This window comes from Asterias amurensis, chromosome 4, assembly GCF_032118995.1.
Source record: "Asterias amurensis chromosome 4, ASM3211899v1".
NCBI classification, from domain to species: domain Eukaryota; kingdom Metazoa; phylum Echinodermata; class Asteroidea; order Forcipulatida; family Asteriidae; genus Asterias; species Asterias amurensis.
The window spans coordinates 18089008-18102571 of NC_092651.1; the positions used below are offsets into that span (position 1 = coordinate 18089008).

At 38.6% G+C, this 13564-nt stretch overlaps 1 protein-coding gene across 1 annotated transcript; it reads left to right on the plus strand.

Moving 5' to 3' along the window:
- Positions 1-6000: 6000 nt before the first annotated feature.
- LOC139936438 (uncharacterized) lies at positions 6001-7404 on the plus strand. Its single transcript, XM_071931255.1, has one exon. It carries the CDS (start codon positions 6001-6003, stop codon positions 7402-7404), a length of 1404 nt encoding a protein of 467 aa, XP_071787356.1.
- The last annotated feature ends 6160 nt before the right edge of the window (positions 7405-13564 follow it).

Genomic DNA, 13564 nt, shown 5'->3' on the forward strand with positions numbered 1-13564 from the left:
ATTTGCTTTCAGTTGTTTGATTTGAGACCTCAAAATTCTATTTTTGAGGTCTCAAAACCAAACTTGTAAAAAACATCTCGAAAACAACGTCACTTCAGAGGGAGCCGTTTCTCATAATGTTCTATACTATCAACCTCTCCCCATTACTCATAACCAAGTTAGGGTGTTACGCTATTAATTACTTTGAGTAATTACCAATAGTGTCCACTGCCTTTAAAGGGACATTGCTTTTGGATTGCGCTTTTTGCTTTTGGAGTGGGTAATTTGGGCTTTAGAATGTGCTCTCTATGGAATGAATTTGGTTGGGATGATTCAACATTAGAAAATGGTGAGCCACACAATTATACCTGAAAATTTACTGGTGTTTTCAGTCTTTGTTTACTTTTGATTTTTTTTTTTTTAAACTTTGATTTTTGCAGAACTTTGATAACATCCTCTAGTTTATAACTCCTGAATTCATGAGAAAGCTGGCAATGGTTTGCCTCCTCATTGGATGAGACTGAAAGAGAACAAGTGAGGGTGTGCGACTCCACTATAGAGATGGCTTAAATAGCAATTTGAGGATGAGGCGGCCATGGACGCAAGTATACGCCGGATGTTGGAGGGAGAGACCAGGCATTGATGGCCAAAAGTAAACTTGGATGGATCTTCCAACACAGTTTAATAGTAAGTTGTTGGGTCAAAATTAGTTCATGTTGGTAATGTCTCTATAAAGGCACTGGACACTGTAAGTAATTACTCAAAGTAATTATTAGCATAAAGCCTTACTTAGTAATGGAGAGCTGTTTGATAGTACAAAGCGTTGTGAGAAACAGCTCCTGCTGAAAGAAAGAAGTTTTTGAGAAAGATGTAATTTCTCACTGGAATATTTGAATTTGATTTTCAGGGGGAAATCAAGCATCTGAAAGCACACAAATTGTGCAACAAGGGCACTTTTTTCTTCCATTATTCTCTCGCAACTTTTACGACCAATTGAACTCAAATTTTCACAGGTTTGTTACTTTATGCACCAAGTGAGACAACTGGTCTTTGACATTTACATAGGGTCCAGTGCCTTTAGAGACATTACCATCATCAGTTTTCATGTTACACAAATATTTGTGTCAACTTTTGCCAAATGCAATTCACAAATGCTTTTGAGCGAAGCAGCAAAATTAAAAATGACGATGCACACAAAAATACATGGAAATTTTGTTTTTCCTTACTCTTGAACTAACACCAAATTTGTCAAAGCAAATTTGGTACTTCTCAAAATGGCGGACCATTTAAGTTTACACAATAAAAGGAACACCACATACTTTTGATGATAAACCACTGTCAATAAATATGAACTACTTTTAAAGGCAATGGACACTATTGGTCAAAGACTAGTCTTCTCACTTGGTGTATCTCAACATATGCATAAAATAACAAACCTGTGACATTTTGAGCCAAATCGGTCATCAAAGTTGCGAGATTATAATGAAAAAAAAACACGCTTGTCACACGAAGTTGTGTGCTTTCAGATGCTTGATTTCGAGACATCAAATTCTGAATCTGAGGTCTCAAAATCAATCTCGTGGAAAATTACTTCTTTCTCGAAAACTACGTTACTTCAGAGGGAGCCGTTTCTCACAGTGTTTTATACTACCAATCTCTCTCCATTACTTGTTACCAAGTAAGGTTTTATGCTAACAATTATTTTGAGTATTTACCAATAGTGCCCACTGCCTTTAAATTGTGTTTTCAACCAGATTTATGTCTTTAAAAAAACGTTCCTAGCCCAAATCACCAACCTTAAAAGCAATGTGTTTCTTAAAGGCAGTGGACACGTTGGTAATTACTCAAAATTATTATGAGCTAAAAACCCTTACTTTGTAACGAGTAATGGGAAGAGGTAGATAGTATAAAATATTGTGAGAAACAGCTTCCTCTGAAGTGATGTAGTTTCGAGAAAGAAGTAGTTTTCCACGAATTTGATTTCGAGGCACCTCAGATTTAGAATTTGAGGTCTCGAAAGCAAGCATCTGAAAGCACACAACTTCGTGTGACAAGGGTGTTATTTTTTTATTAATACATCACGCAACTTCGACGACCAATTGAGCTATTTTATGCACATGGTGAGATACAACAACTGTGAATATTAACAGTGTCCATTGTTTTTAAAGAGATACATTGCTTTTGGAATGAGCATTTTTGGCCTTAAAACAAGCAGTTGTTAAATGATTCACTCATTGATGCCTCAAAATTGTGTGATTTATCTTTAACTTTGTCAACTATAGCTCTAACAGTTTTGCATTTAGTTGTGACAATTTGTGGACACCACAAAATTGTAAACTATTTTAGTTCACAAAGTAAGAGGAAAACCACACAGTTTGAGGCACTACTTTAAGATAATGTTTCCAACAAGATTTGTGTCATTTCAACACTTTGCCAATTCTAAAAGCAATGCGGAAAGCTCAAAGACGCATTGCATTTGGAAGGGGCATTTGGGCTTTAGATAGTGCTTGCTAGAAAACTAGAAATTTTAATTTCTGATTTCCTAGCAAGCACTATTAATAAACCACACAAATATACCAGGAATCTGTGTGGTTACCTTTTTTTAGTTTTGAAGAACAATTTTTGCAGACCATTGGTTCACAAGGTAAAAAGAAATCCACACAGATTTGAGCACATTAGTGTAAATAGTTTGTAGCCCTACTTCTTAGAACATGTTCCACCCAGATTCACATTATAACAAACGCTTTTGTTGCCCAAATTGGCAAATTAAATGTGAATTACCTTACACTTAAAGACACTGGACACTATTGGTAATTGTCAAAGACCAGTCTTCTCACTTGATGTATCTCAATTAGTCGTAGAAGTTGAGAGATAATTATGAAAGAAAAAACACCCTTGTGACACGTATTTGCTTTCAGTTGTTTGATTTGAGACCTCAAAATTCTATTTTTGAGGTCTCAAAACCAAACTTGTAAAAAACATCTCGAAAACAACATCACTTCAGAGGGAGCCGTTTCTCATAATGTTCTATACTATCAACCTCTCCCCATTACTCATAACCAAGTTAGGGTGTTACGCTATTAATTACTTTGAGTAATTACCAATAGTGTCCACTGCCTTTAAAGGGACATTGCTTTTGGATTGCACTTTTTGCTTTTGGAGTGGGTAATTTGGGCTTTAGAATGTGCTCTCTATGGAATGAATTTGGTTGGGATGATTCAACATTAGAAAATGGTGAGCCACACAATTATACCTGAAAATTTACTGTTTTTTTCAGTCTTTATTTACTTTTGATTTTTTTTTTTTTAACTTTGATTTTTGCAGAACTTTGATAACATCCTCTAGTTTATAACTCCTGAATTCATGAGAAAGCTGGCAATGGATTGCCTCCTCATTGGAAGAGACTGAAAGAGGACAAGTGAGGGTGTGCGACTCTACTATAGAGATGGCTTAAATAGCAATTTGAGGATGAGGCGGCCATGGACGCAAGTATACGCCGGATGGTGGTGGGAGAGACCAGGCATTGATGGCCAAAAGTTAACCTGGATCGATCTTCCAACACAGTTTAATAGTAAGTTATTTAATGTTGGGTCAAAATTAGTTCATGTTGGTAATGTCTCTATAAAGGCACTGGACACGGTAAGTAATTACTTAAAGTAAGTATTAGCATAAAGCCTTACTTAGTAATGGAGAGCTGTTTGATAGTACAAAGCCTTGAGAGAAACAGCTCCTGCTGAAAGAAAGTAGTTTTTGAGAAAGATGTAATTTCTCACTGGAATATTTGAATTTGATTTTCAGAGCGAAATCAAGCATCTGAAAGCACACAAGTTGTGCGACAAGGGCACTTTTTTTTCCATTATTCTCTTGCAACTTTTACGACCAATTGAACTCAAATTTTCACAGGTTTGTTACTTTATGCACCAAGTGAGACAACTGGTCTTTGACATTTACATAGGGTCCAGTGCCTTTAGAGACATTACCATCAACAGTTTTCATGTTACTCAAATATTTGTGTCAACTTTTGCCAAATGCAATTCACAAATGCTTTTGAGCGAAGCAGCAAAATTAAAAATGACGATGCACACAAAAATACATGGAAATTTTGTCTTTCCTTACTCTTGAACTAACACCAATTTTGTCAAAGCAAATTTGGCACTTCTCAAAATGGTGGACCATTTAAGTTTACACAATAAAAGGAACACCACATACTTTTGATGATAAACCACTGTAAATAAATATGAACTACTTTTAAAGGCAATGGACACTATTGGTCAAAGACTAGTCTTCTCACTTGGTGTATCTCAACATATGCATAAAATAACAAACCTGTGACAATTTGAGCCAAATCGGTCATCAAAGTTGCGAGACAATAATGAAAAAAAAACACGCTTGTCACACGAAGTTGTGTGCTTTCAGATGCTTGATTTCGAGACCTCAAATTCTGAATCTGAGGTCTCAAAATCAAACTCGTGGAAAATTTACTTCTTTCTCGAAAACTACGTTACTTCAGAGGGAGCCGTTTCTCACAGTGTTTTATACTACCAATCTCTCTCCATTACTTGTTACCAAGTAAGGTTTTATGCTAACAATTATTTTGAGTAATTACCAATAGTGCCCACTGCCTTTAAATTGTGTTTTCAACCAGATTTAAGTCTTTCAAAAAAAGTTCCTAGCCCAAATCACCAACCCTAAAAGCAATGTGTTTCTTAAAGGCAGTGGACACGTTGGTAATTGCTCAAAATTATTATGAGCTAAAAACCCTTACTTTGTAACGAGTAATGGGAAGAGATGGATAGTATAAAATATTGTGAGAAACAGCTCCCTCTGAAGTGACATAGTTTCGAGAAAGAAGTATTTTCCACGAATTTGATTTCGAGGCACCTCAGATTTAGAATTTGAGGTCTCGAAAGCAAGCATCTGAAAGCACACAACTTCGTGTGACAAGGGTGTTATTTCTTTTATTAATACATCACGCAACTTCGACGACCAATTGAGCTATTTTATGCACATGGTGAGATACAACAACTGTGAATAACCAACAGTGTCCATTGTTTTTAAAGAGACACATTGCTTTTGGAATGAGCACTTTTGGCCTTAAAACAAGCAGTTGTTAAATGATTCACTCATTGATGCTTCAAAATTGTGTGATTTATCTTTAACTTTGTCAACTATAGTTCTAACAGTTTTGCATTTTGTTGAGACAATTTGTGGACACCACAAAATTGTAAACTATTTTAGTTCACAAAGTAAGAGGAAAACCACACAGTTTGAGGCACTACTTTTAGATAATGTTTCCAACAAGATTTATGTCATTTCAACACTTTGCCAATTCTACATAACAGTTTTGCATTTTGTTGAGACAATTTGTGGACACCACAAAATTATGAACCATTAAATTTAGTTCACAAAGTAAGAGGAAAACCACACAGTATTGAGGCACTACTTTTAGATTATGTTTCCAACAAGATTTCAAAGCCCAAATCACCCAATCTTAAATCAATGCGTTTCTTTAAGAAGGTTTTGACATTTTTATGTTGAATTACCTCACATGCTTTAAGAGACACATTGCATTTGGATTGTGGGCTTTGGGCAACGAGCAGTTGTTTTGCAATGAATATTGTTGGAAAGATCCTTTAAAAGTAGATTAAAATTATTCACTCAAAAATGTGTGGTTTTTACATTTACTTTGTGAACTAACATGGTCCGCGACAGTGGCATTTTGTTGAGGCAATAATGGGATTATTTTATGATTGGTTTTTGGATAAGAACGTTGATAGTTTGCTATTTTATAGTTTGTGTGATAACCTGTAGTTGATTATTGTGTTAGCGCCCTCTATTGACTGGTTGGAGAAAAGGTGTTTTGTAGTTGTGTTGGCATCCATCTTGTTGTGTATTAAAGTCATGTACACATGGTTTCGTTAACCTAATCCAGTGAGTTAAGTCAGTAATTGAAGTTACTACATTTTGGCGACGAGGATGGGATCCTGCTAAACAGGGAGAACATCCAGAAGAAATCTCAGTATGAATACCTTTGGGAATATCGGTGAATTTCAAGATGAAAAGGACAGTGAAGCATGGCCTCTGTATGTGGAACGATTGAGGCAGTTTTTTGAAGCAAACGATGTAGAGGATGCTGGTAAGCAGAGAGCTATTTTGTTAAGTGTTTGTGGTGCTGACACATATAAGTTGATATCAAGCCTTGTAGCACCAGCAAAACCAGGAGAAAAGACTTTTGATGAACTAATATCGATTGCTAAGGATCATTTCAACCCACTACCCTCGGTAATCGTTCAGCGATATAAGTTTAACACACGCATTCAGCAACAAGGAGAAACAACTGCAGAATTTGTTGCTGAATTACGCCGTCTCGCACGACACTGTGAGTATGGGTCTACACTAGAGGATATGTTGCGTGATCGCTTAGTATGTGGCTTAAAGGATGAGCGAGTGCAACGAAGGCTGTTATCAGAGCCCTCCCTTAAATTCAAGAAAGCGTGGGAAATTTCACAAGCCATGGAGCTAGCCATGAAGAATGCCAAAGACCTTCAAAGAAACCTCGAGTCTTTGCCCGTACCAGTGGCCGCTGGACCCCTGCAGCAAGCCAATAAAGTTGCTAGTAGTACCAGCGCCAGGGGGCCTAACCAAACAAGGCCATATCCACAACAAGCACAGCCCCACAAACAAGGTACACACTTCACTAAATGTTATCGATGTGGACGCACGGATCACTCTGCAAATGATTGCAGAGTACGTTCGTATATTTGTCATAACTGTGGAAAACAGGGACATCTAGCCAAAGTTTGTCGGGGTGGTAAATCGTCTTCCACCCCAGTAGAGTCAAAAGTCCACAAGGATAAAGCGTACTGCATGGAACCTGACTTCGAAAACCCTGTGAATGCAGAAGCTAACTATACAATGTATAAAACCTCGGCACAAAACAAAGAGCCACCGCTTATCGCAAATGTACTGATAAACAAATGTAAGGTCTCAATGGAAATTGACACTGGTGCTTCTGTCTCCATCATGAGTGAGACCACTTATGATTCCATATTTAAGCACAAGAAACTTTCACTTCGTACCGGGGAACACGTCGAGTTACGAACTTATACAGGCCAGAAAATACCTGTGGTTGGTACGTGTTCAGTCACAGTAGAACACAACGATCAGAAGACTCAACTCTCACTTCTCATTGTGTCGGGTCAAGGACCAAATCTTCTCGGACGAGATTGGCTGCGCCATCTTAAGTTAGCGTGGCAAGAAATTCACCATGTCAGGCACACTGATTCGACTGCTGAGATTATGAATCATTATGAAGAGTTATTTCGGGATGACTTGGGTAAACTAAAAGGACAACCTGTAAAAATAAATATCAAAACAGATGCAAAGCCCAAGTTCTGTAAGGCGGAACCGTGCCCTTCTCCATGAAAAAACAAGTGGAAGATGAACTCGATAGACTCCAAAAGAGTGGTGTCATTGAACCAGTAACATTCTCGCGTTGGGCAGCACCCATTGTTCCAGTGATTAAAGAAAATGGGTAAATCAGAATCTGTGGAGATTACAAGGCCACAGTAAATCAGGCTGCTAATGTTGACTCATACCCCCTTCCTCGAGTGGAGGAATTGTTCGCTGCAATGTCTGGTGGTCGGACATTTAGCAAGCTCGATCTCAGTCATGCTTACTTGCAACTTGTGCTCGATGAACCATCGCGTGAACTTGCGACAATTAACACTCACCGTGGACTGTTCCAGTATACGAGAATGCCTTTTGGAATTTCAGCTGCACCCGCCATTTTCCAACGGACCATTGAAAGTTTGTTAGCTGACATTCCCCAAGCAGTGGCATTTCTCGATGATATCCTTGTTACAGGTAAATCTGAATCAGAGCACATTGCTAATCTTGATCGAGTACTTACCAGACTACAAAGTGCAGGCCTCCGACTGAAACAGGAGAAATGCAAGTTCTTCGCACCAGAGGTAGTTTACCTCGGACATCGCATAAATGCAACAGGCTTGCATCCCACAATGGAGAAGGTGCAAGCGATAAAGGATGCGCCAGTCCCCCGTAATGTAACTGAGTTAAAATCCTACCTGGGTATTCTCAACTACTACGCAAAGTTTTTGCCCAACTTGTCGTCGCTCATAGCCCCTTTGCACTGTTTGTTGAGGAAGGACACCCGCTGGTCATGGGACACAGCCCAGGATAAAGCCTTCCGTGAATCTAAGGAATTGTTAGTTTCAGCTCAAGTTCTGGTGCATTACAACCCAGAGAAGGAGTTAGTGCTATCATGTGATGCTAGTCCATATGGTGTGGGCGCAGTGCTGGCCAACCGAATGTCCGATGGGACAGAACATCCAATTGCGTACGCATCACGTTCCCTGTCTCCACCAGAGCGTAATTATTCGCAACTAGACAAGGAAGGATTAGCAATGGTCTTTGGAGTAAAAAAGTTCCATCAGTATGTGTACGGTAGGAAGTTTGAGATATCTACTGATCATAAGCCGTTGCTCGGTTTATTAGGTGAAGGGCGAATGATACCCCCCATGGCATCATCCAGAATTCAGCGGTGGGCACTTACACTTTCCGCTTATGATTACCAGTTGGTCTACAAACCAGGGTCATTAAATGGTAATGCCGATGCACTGAGCAGATTACCATTACCCCATATACCTTCGCATGTACCAGTTCCAGCGGATTATGTCATGGTCATGGATCACATGGAGTCAACACCAGTCAGCCCAGAGAAAATTCGCCTTTGGACAGGCCGAGACCCGGTACTGTCACAGGTGCGATCATTTGTGATGAATGGTTGGCCAGCAGAATGTGCAAATTCAGCATTGCAGCCATACATCTGTCGTAAAACAGAATTAAGCATCCAAGACGGCTGCATAATGTGGGGGTCACATGTTGTCATCCCCCCACAGGGTCGCCAGCGTCTTGTGGAGGAGTTACATGAATCGCACCCTGGAGTGTCACGCATGAAATCGTTGGGTCGCAGTTATGTATGGTGGCCCTGCATGGACAAAGACATTGAGAGTAAAGTCAGTGTTCGCCATGCCAAACCTCACGTCAATCGCCACCAGTTGCACCACTGCACCCATGGGAGTGGCCCCAGCGTCCATGGTCACGCCTTCACGTGGATTATGCAGGTCCGTTTATGGGACGAATGTTTCTCATAATTGTTGATGCACATAGCAAATGGCTAGATATACATGCTATGCATAGTGCAACGTCACTGGCTACAGTAGAGAAGCTGCGTCAGACCTTCGCGACACATGGATTGCCAGATATTATTGTTTCCGATAATGGCAGTAATTTCACCAGTGCAGAGTTTCAGGAATTCTTGAGAAGGAATGGCATTAAACATGTCCGGTCCGCGCCATTCCACCCATCATCCAACGGGTTGGCTGAGCGTGCAGTTCAGTCTTTTAAGGCCGCGATGAGGCGTATGAATGAGGGTACTGTTGAGACAAAGTTGTCACGATTCTTGTTCACATATCGCACCACGCCACATGCCACGACAGGAATTTCCCTAGCTCAATTGTTGATGAATCGTCGACCGCAGACAAGACTTGATTTGGTCCGTCCGGATCTACGACGTCGAGTAACCAACAAGCAATGTGCACAGAAGGAACATCATGATAAACACGCAAAACCTCGCTCGTTTAATGTGAACGACACCGTTTATGTGCATAATTATGCGCCTGGCCCTAGATGGATGGCAGGGCGTGTAGTATCATTGTGTGGCCATCTTATGTACACAGTCCTACTTGAGGATGGTCGTGTGTGGAGACGCCATGTTGATCAAATGCGTTTCCGAGATGTGTCAACCACACCCAGTTTGGAGCCAAATTGGCCCATTCCTTCATCGGAGAGGGAGGAAATGGTTGGTGAACAACCACTTGTACAGATTGACAGTACACCATCAGTGGAAGAGCCAAGTCCAATGCCAGCAGAGCAGACAGGCTCACAGAACACAGAACCAGACATTGAACTTTGCAGATCCACACGCGTTCGCACCAAACCTGAACTCTATGGATTTCCAGATCTGTGACTCTAAAAAACACAGTTCTTCTTTTGTTACCATGGAAACAGTTGTTGATTAATAATAGTTCCTCATGTAACAATGGAACCAGCCAATAGGTTAATGTATGTTTTCCTACAGACCCGTGGATGTTGGTTCTGAAACTAATTCTCTTGGATTTAATGTTCTAGTGTTCAAGTTGTTGTTTCCTTAAAGTTGTTGTGTTAAGTATTATCTAAAGGAGGAGGAGTTGTGATAACCTGTAGTTGATTATTGTGTTAGCGCCCTCTATTGACTGGTTGGAGAAAAGGTGTTTTGTAGTTGTGTTGGCATCCATCTTGTTGTGTATTAAAGTCATGTACACATGGTTTCGTTAACCTAATCCAGTGAGTTAAGTCAGTAATTGAAGTTACTACAGTTTGTGTTCTTGAATGAAGATAAACCAAGCACATGTGTGGTTTTTACCGACTTAAAAACTGCTGTTTTTCAGCGTGAATCGCCAGTGACGGCGTGGGGGCTATTGTTGCAATTGTTGCATAGTGACCCATCAAAACACGTTCTGCTAATTACGGTGCACACAATATAGGGGGATGTGGCTGTAGTTTTATAGCTATGAAGTTTGTTTAGTTGGTTTGACTTCATTATATTGATTTTCAGGCAGTAATAGAATATTGATGAGGTTGTTTGTTGTTGTATGTATAGTTGTTAAAGCCATTGGACCCTTTCGGTTCAGACAAAAATAAAAAGGTTCACAGATTTACAAATAACTTACAGGGTTTACAGAAGGCAGTGGTGAAAGACTTCTCTTGAATTATTATTCAATGAAATGCTTTAGTTTTTGAGAAAACAGCAAAACATTATTAATTCTCGTTACGAGAATTACGGATTTATTTGAAACACATGTCATGACACGGCGAAACGCGTGGAAACAAGGGTGGGTTTTTTCGTTGTTTTCTCCCGACTCCGATGACCAATTGAGCCTAAATTTTCACAGGTTTGTTATTTGATATAGAAGTTGTGGTACACAAAGTGTGGGCCTTGGAAAACACTGTTTACCGAAAGGGTCCAATGACTTTAAAATGAATTGGTATATTTTATTCTATTTGTTCTGGAGAAAAAAAATATTTATTTATTGTGGATGTCTGACAAACGATACTTTTGATAATGATGGGATAATGATCAATTGATGTGTCTCCTTGTTGATTATTTTTATAAAAGGTGTTATATTGTGAGGACTTGTGACAAGTGGGTTAACTTAATTAGTATTTGTATACTATTTTACTATCTAGTAGTAGTACTCTAGCTAGGCCCTATATATAAAATAATGAAAGCCAGTCAACTCATAATTAATTTCAAATGCCAATATATTCGAATTTTCAGTGATCAGAATTGTCTGTAGGTGTGAATTAATTATACATGGATATTTCAAAGATACTTGCAAGTAATTACTATTTTTTTAAAGTACTAAAACTAAAGCCTTCAATGATAACAAATATTTTGTTTCATTCAGCAGGGAAAGATATGTGAAAACCAGGAAATAAAATTGTACAGCTGAAAAACGCGTTCCTGCTGGGTTTGTGACGGGAAATAACAAAAATACTCTTTGAAAAGTCAGCACACTGCTCACTCATGGTAAATTTGTTTTTAATTCATTTGTTAATTATATTTTGGTCGTAAGCAAGTAAGTTTGCCACTAATTTTGTTGTACACTGTAGGCTGGGCGACTAGTTAAATGTACTACTGTACTCGACAAGTCGCAAGTTGCGACTACGACACTAGTTGAGACTAATTTTTAATTCTCAAGCAGCATGTGTTGATTGTGGCAATGTTTGCCGCAGGCGTAACGTAGTCAAGTTCAAGTTGAAAGGATTGAAGGATTGTGCCACTTAAGTCTGAGTAAATTATGTTGTCGTGAGTAGTCGTAAACAACACAATTGGTTCAGGTAGTCACAGCCTATAATTATTTGAAGTAGTCATGACTATGTTTTTAGTAGTCATAGCGGCACGATCAACTTGGTAGTTGAAAAACAGTAGTCCCTACAAGTGCATTGCTTACAATTTTTTGCCTTATACTCAAATGTTACAGCCATACTGGCAAGCAAAAGATGTACGTATGCCTACTATGTGAGGCATATTATGTGCACAGTTCAGTGTATGCCTGTTGTTATAGTAGGCAAACCATAATACTATGATGTTACTTCCAAATTTAAATTCCCTCCATAAGTTTATTTTACTATTTGAATTTATAAACATATGAATGTTCTTTATATTTTTAGAAGGTGGTTCAAGCCCTGTTGATGACACTCTTCTTGAACATTTCCTAGATGCCCTGTCTCCTCAAACCAAATTTGGAATCTATTGACATGAGTCAAACACAGACCCGTTGGCATCTGAAAGTGCAGAAGGTAAGACCCAGTTACTTCAAGTCAAGTTTACACTGGTGATATTAGGTGAAAATGTTTAAGTGTCAGTTTCACTTCATTTTATTTTGTTAACTTTTCATTGTAATAGCAATAATAATAATAATAACAGGTATTTAGAGACGTTCCCCATAGAAAACTTTATCACAGCGCTTACAAAAACTGAAATGCACAATAAACAACAAAATCTTATCGGAAAAGCTACATACACAATGTTTGAAAAGAATGAGAAAAAGAGAAAGCTCAAATAGGGAAAAATGTGTTTTCAGAAATTGGTCTGTGGATTTAGCGGCTTTAATGAAAGAAGGGATGTTGTTCCATGCTGTGTATTTTTAGCACATTTTGAGTGTAGATATCAAGAACCAATTACTAAAAGATAGAGGAGTTTAAAAAGGGTTCAACTTCAGTTGAAATTCTGGATATAAAAATTATATACATGTATATAATTATCAATCACCATTGTATCATTTTATAAAAAGTGTCAGAACCATTATGATTTGTATTTTTATTTTTTATTTTTTAGGATTCGGAATCTTTAATTTCTCAAGAGTTGCAAGCCAAGTGAACAGTTGAATAGCAGCAGCAGCAACATCAACAAACAGAGGCAGCTTGAGCTTATGTAAGAAACTTTGGATGTCCAGAGAGGCATGATAGTACATGTATGTCTGTAACTCTTTGCATTAGTAAACTTGTAGTCTGTTTGGTCTAGAAATTGTTGTTTGAAAATACTTTGACAATATCTTAAAGGAACACGTTGCCTTGGATCGGACGAGTTGGTCTATAAAAAGCATTTGAAACCGTTTGTTATGAAATGCATATGGTTAGAAAGATGTTTTTAAAGTAGAATATAATGATCCACACAAGTATCACTCAAAAGTGTATGGTTTACTTTTTACGTCGCGAACTATCACGGTCGCCCATTTATGGGAGTCAAAAGTTTGACTCCCATAAATGGCCGACCGTGTTATTGGATGAGGTAAAAAGAAAACCACGCATATTTGTGTAGATCATTGTATTCTGCTTTTACAACATCTTTCGAACCATGTGCATTTTATAACAAACGGTTACAAAACGCTTTTCAAAGACCAACTCGACCGATCCAAGGCAACGTGTTCCTTTAAACAGTACATTCAATGTATTTATC

Coding starts and splice junctions, on each gene's coding strand:
- LOC139936438 (XM_071931255.1), top strand. CDS start 6,001: ATGAATACCTTTGGGAATATCGGTGAATTTCAAGATGAAAAGGACAGT.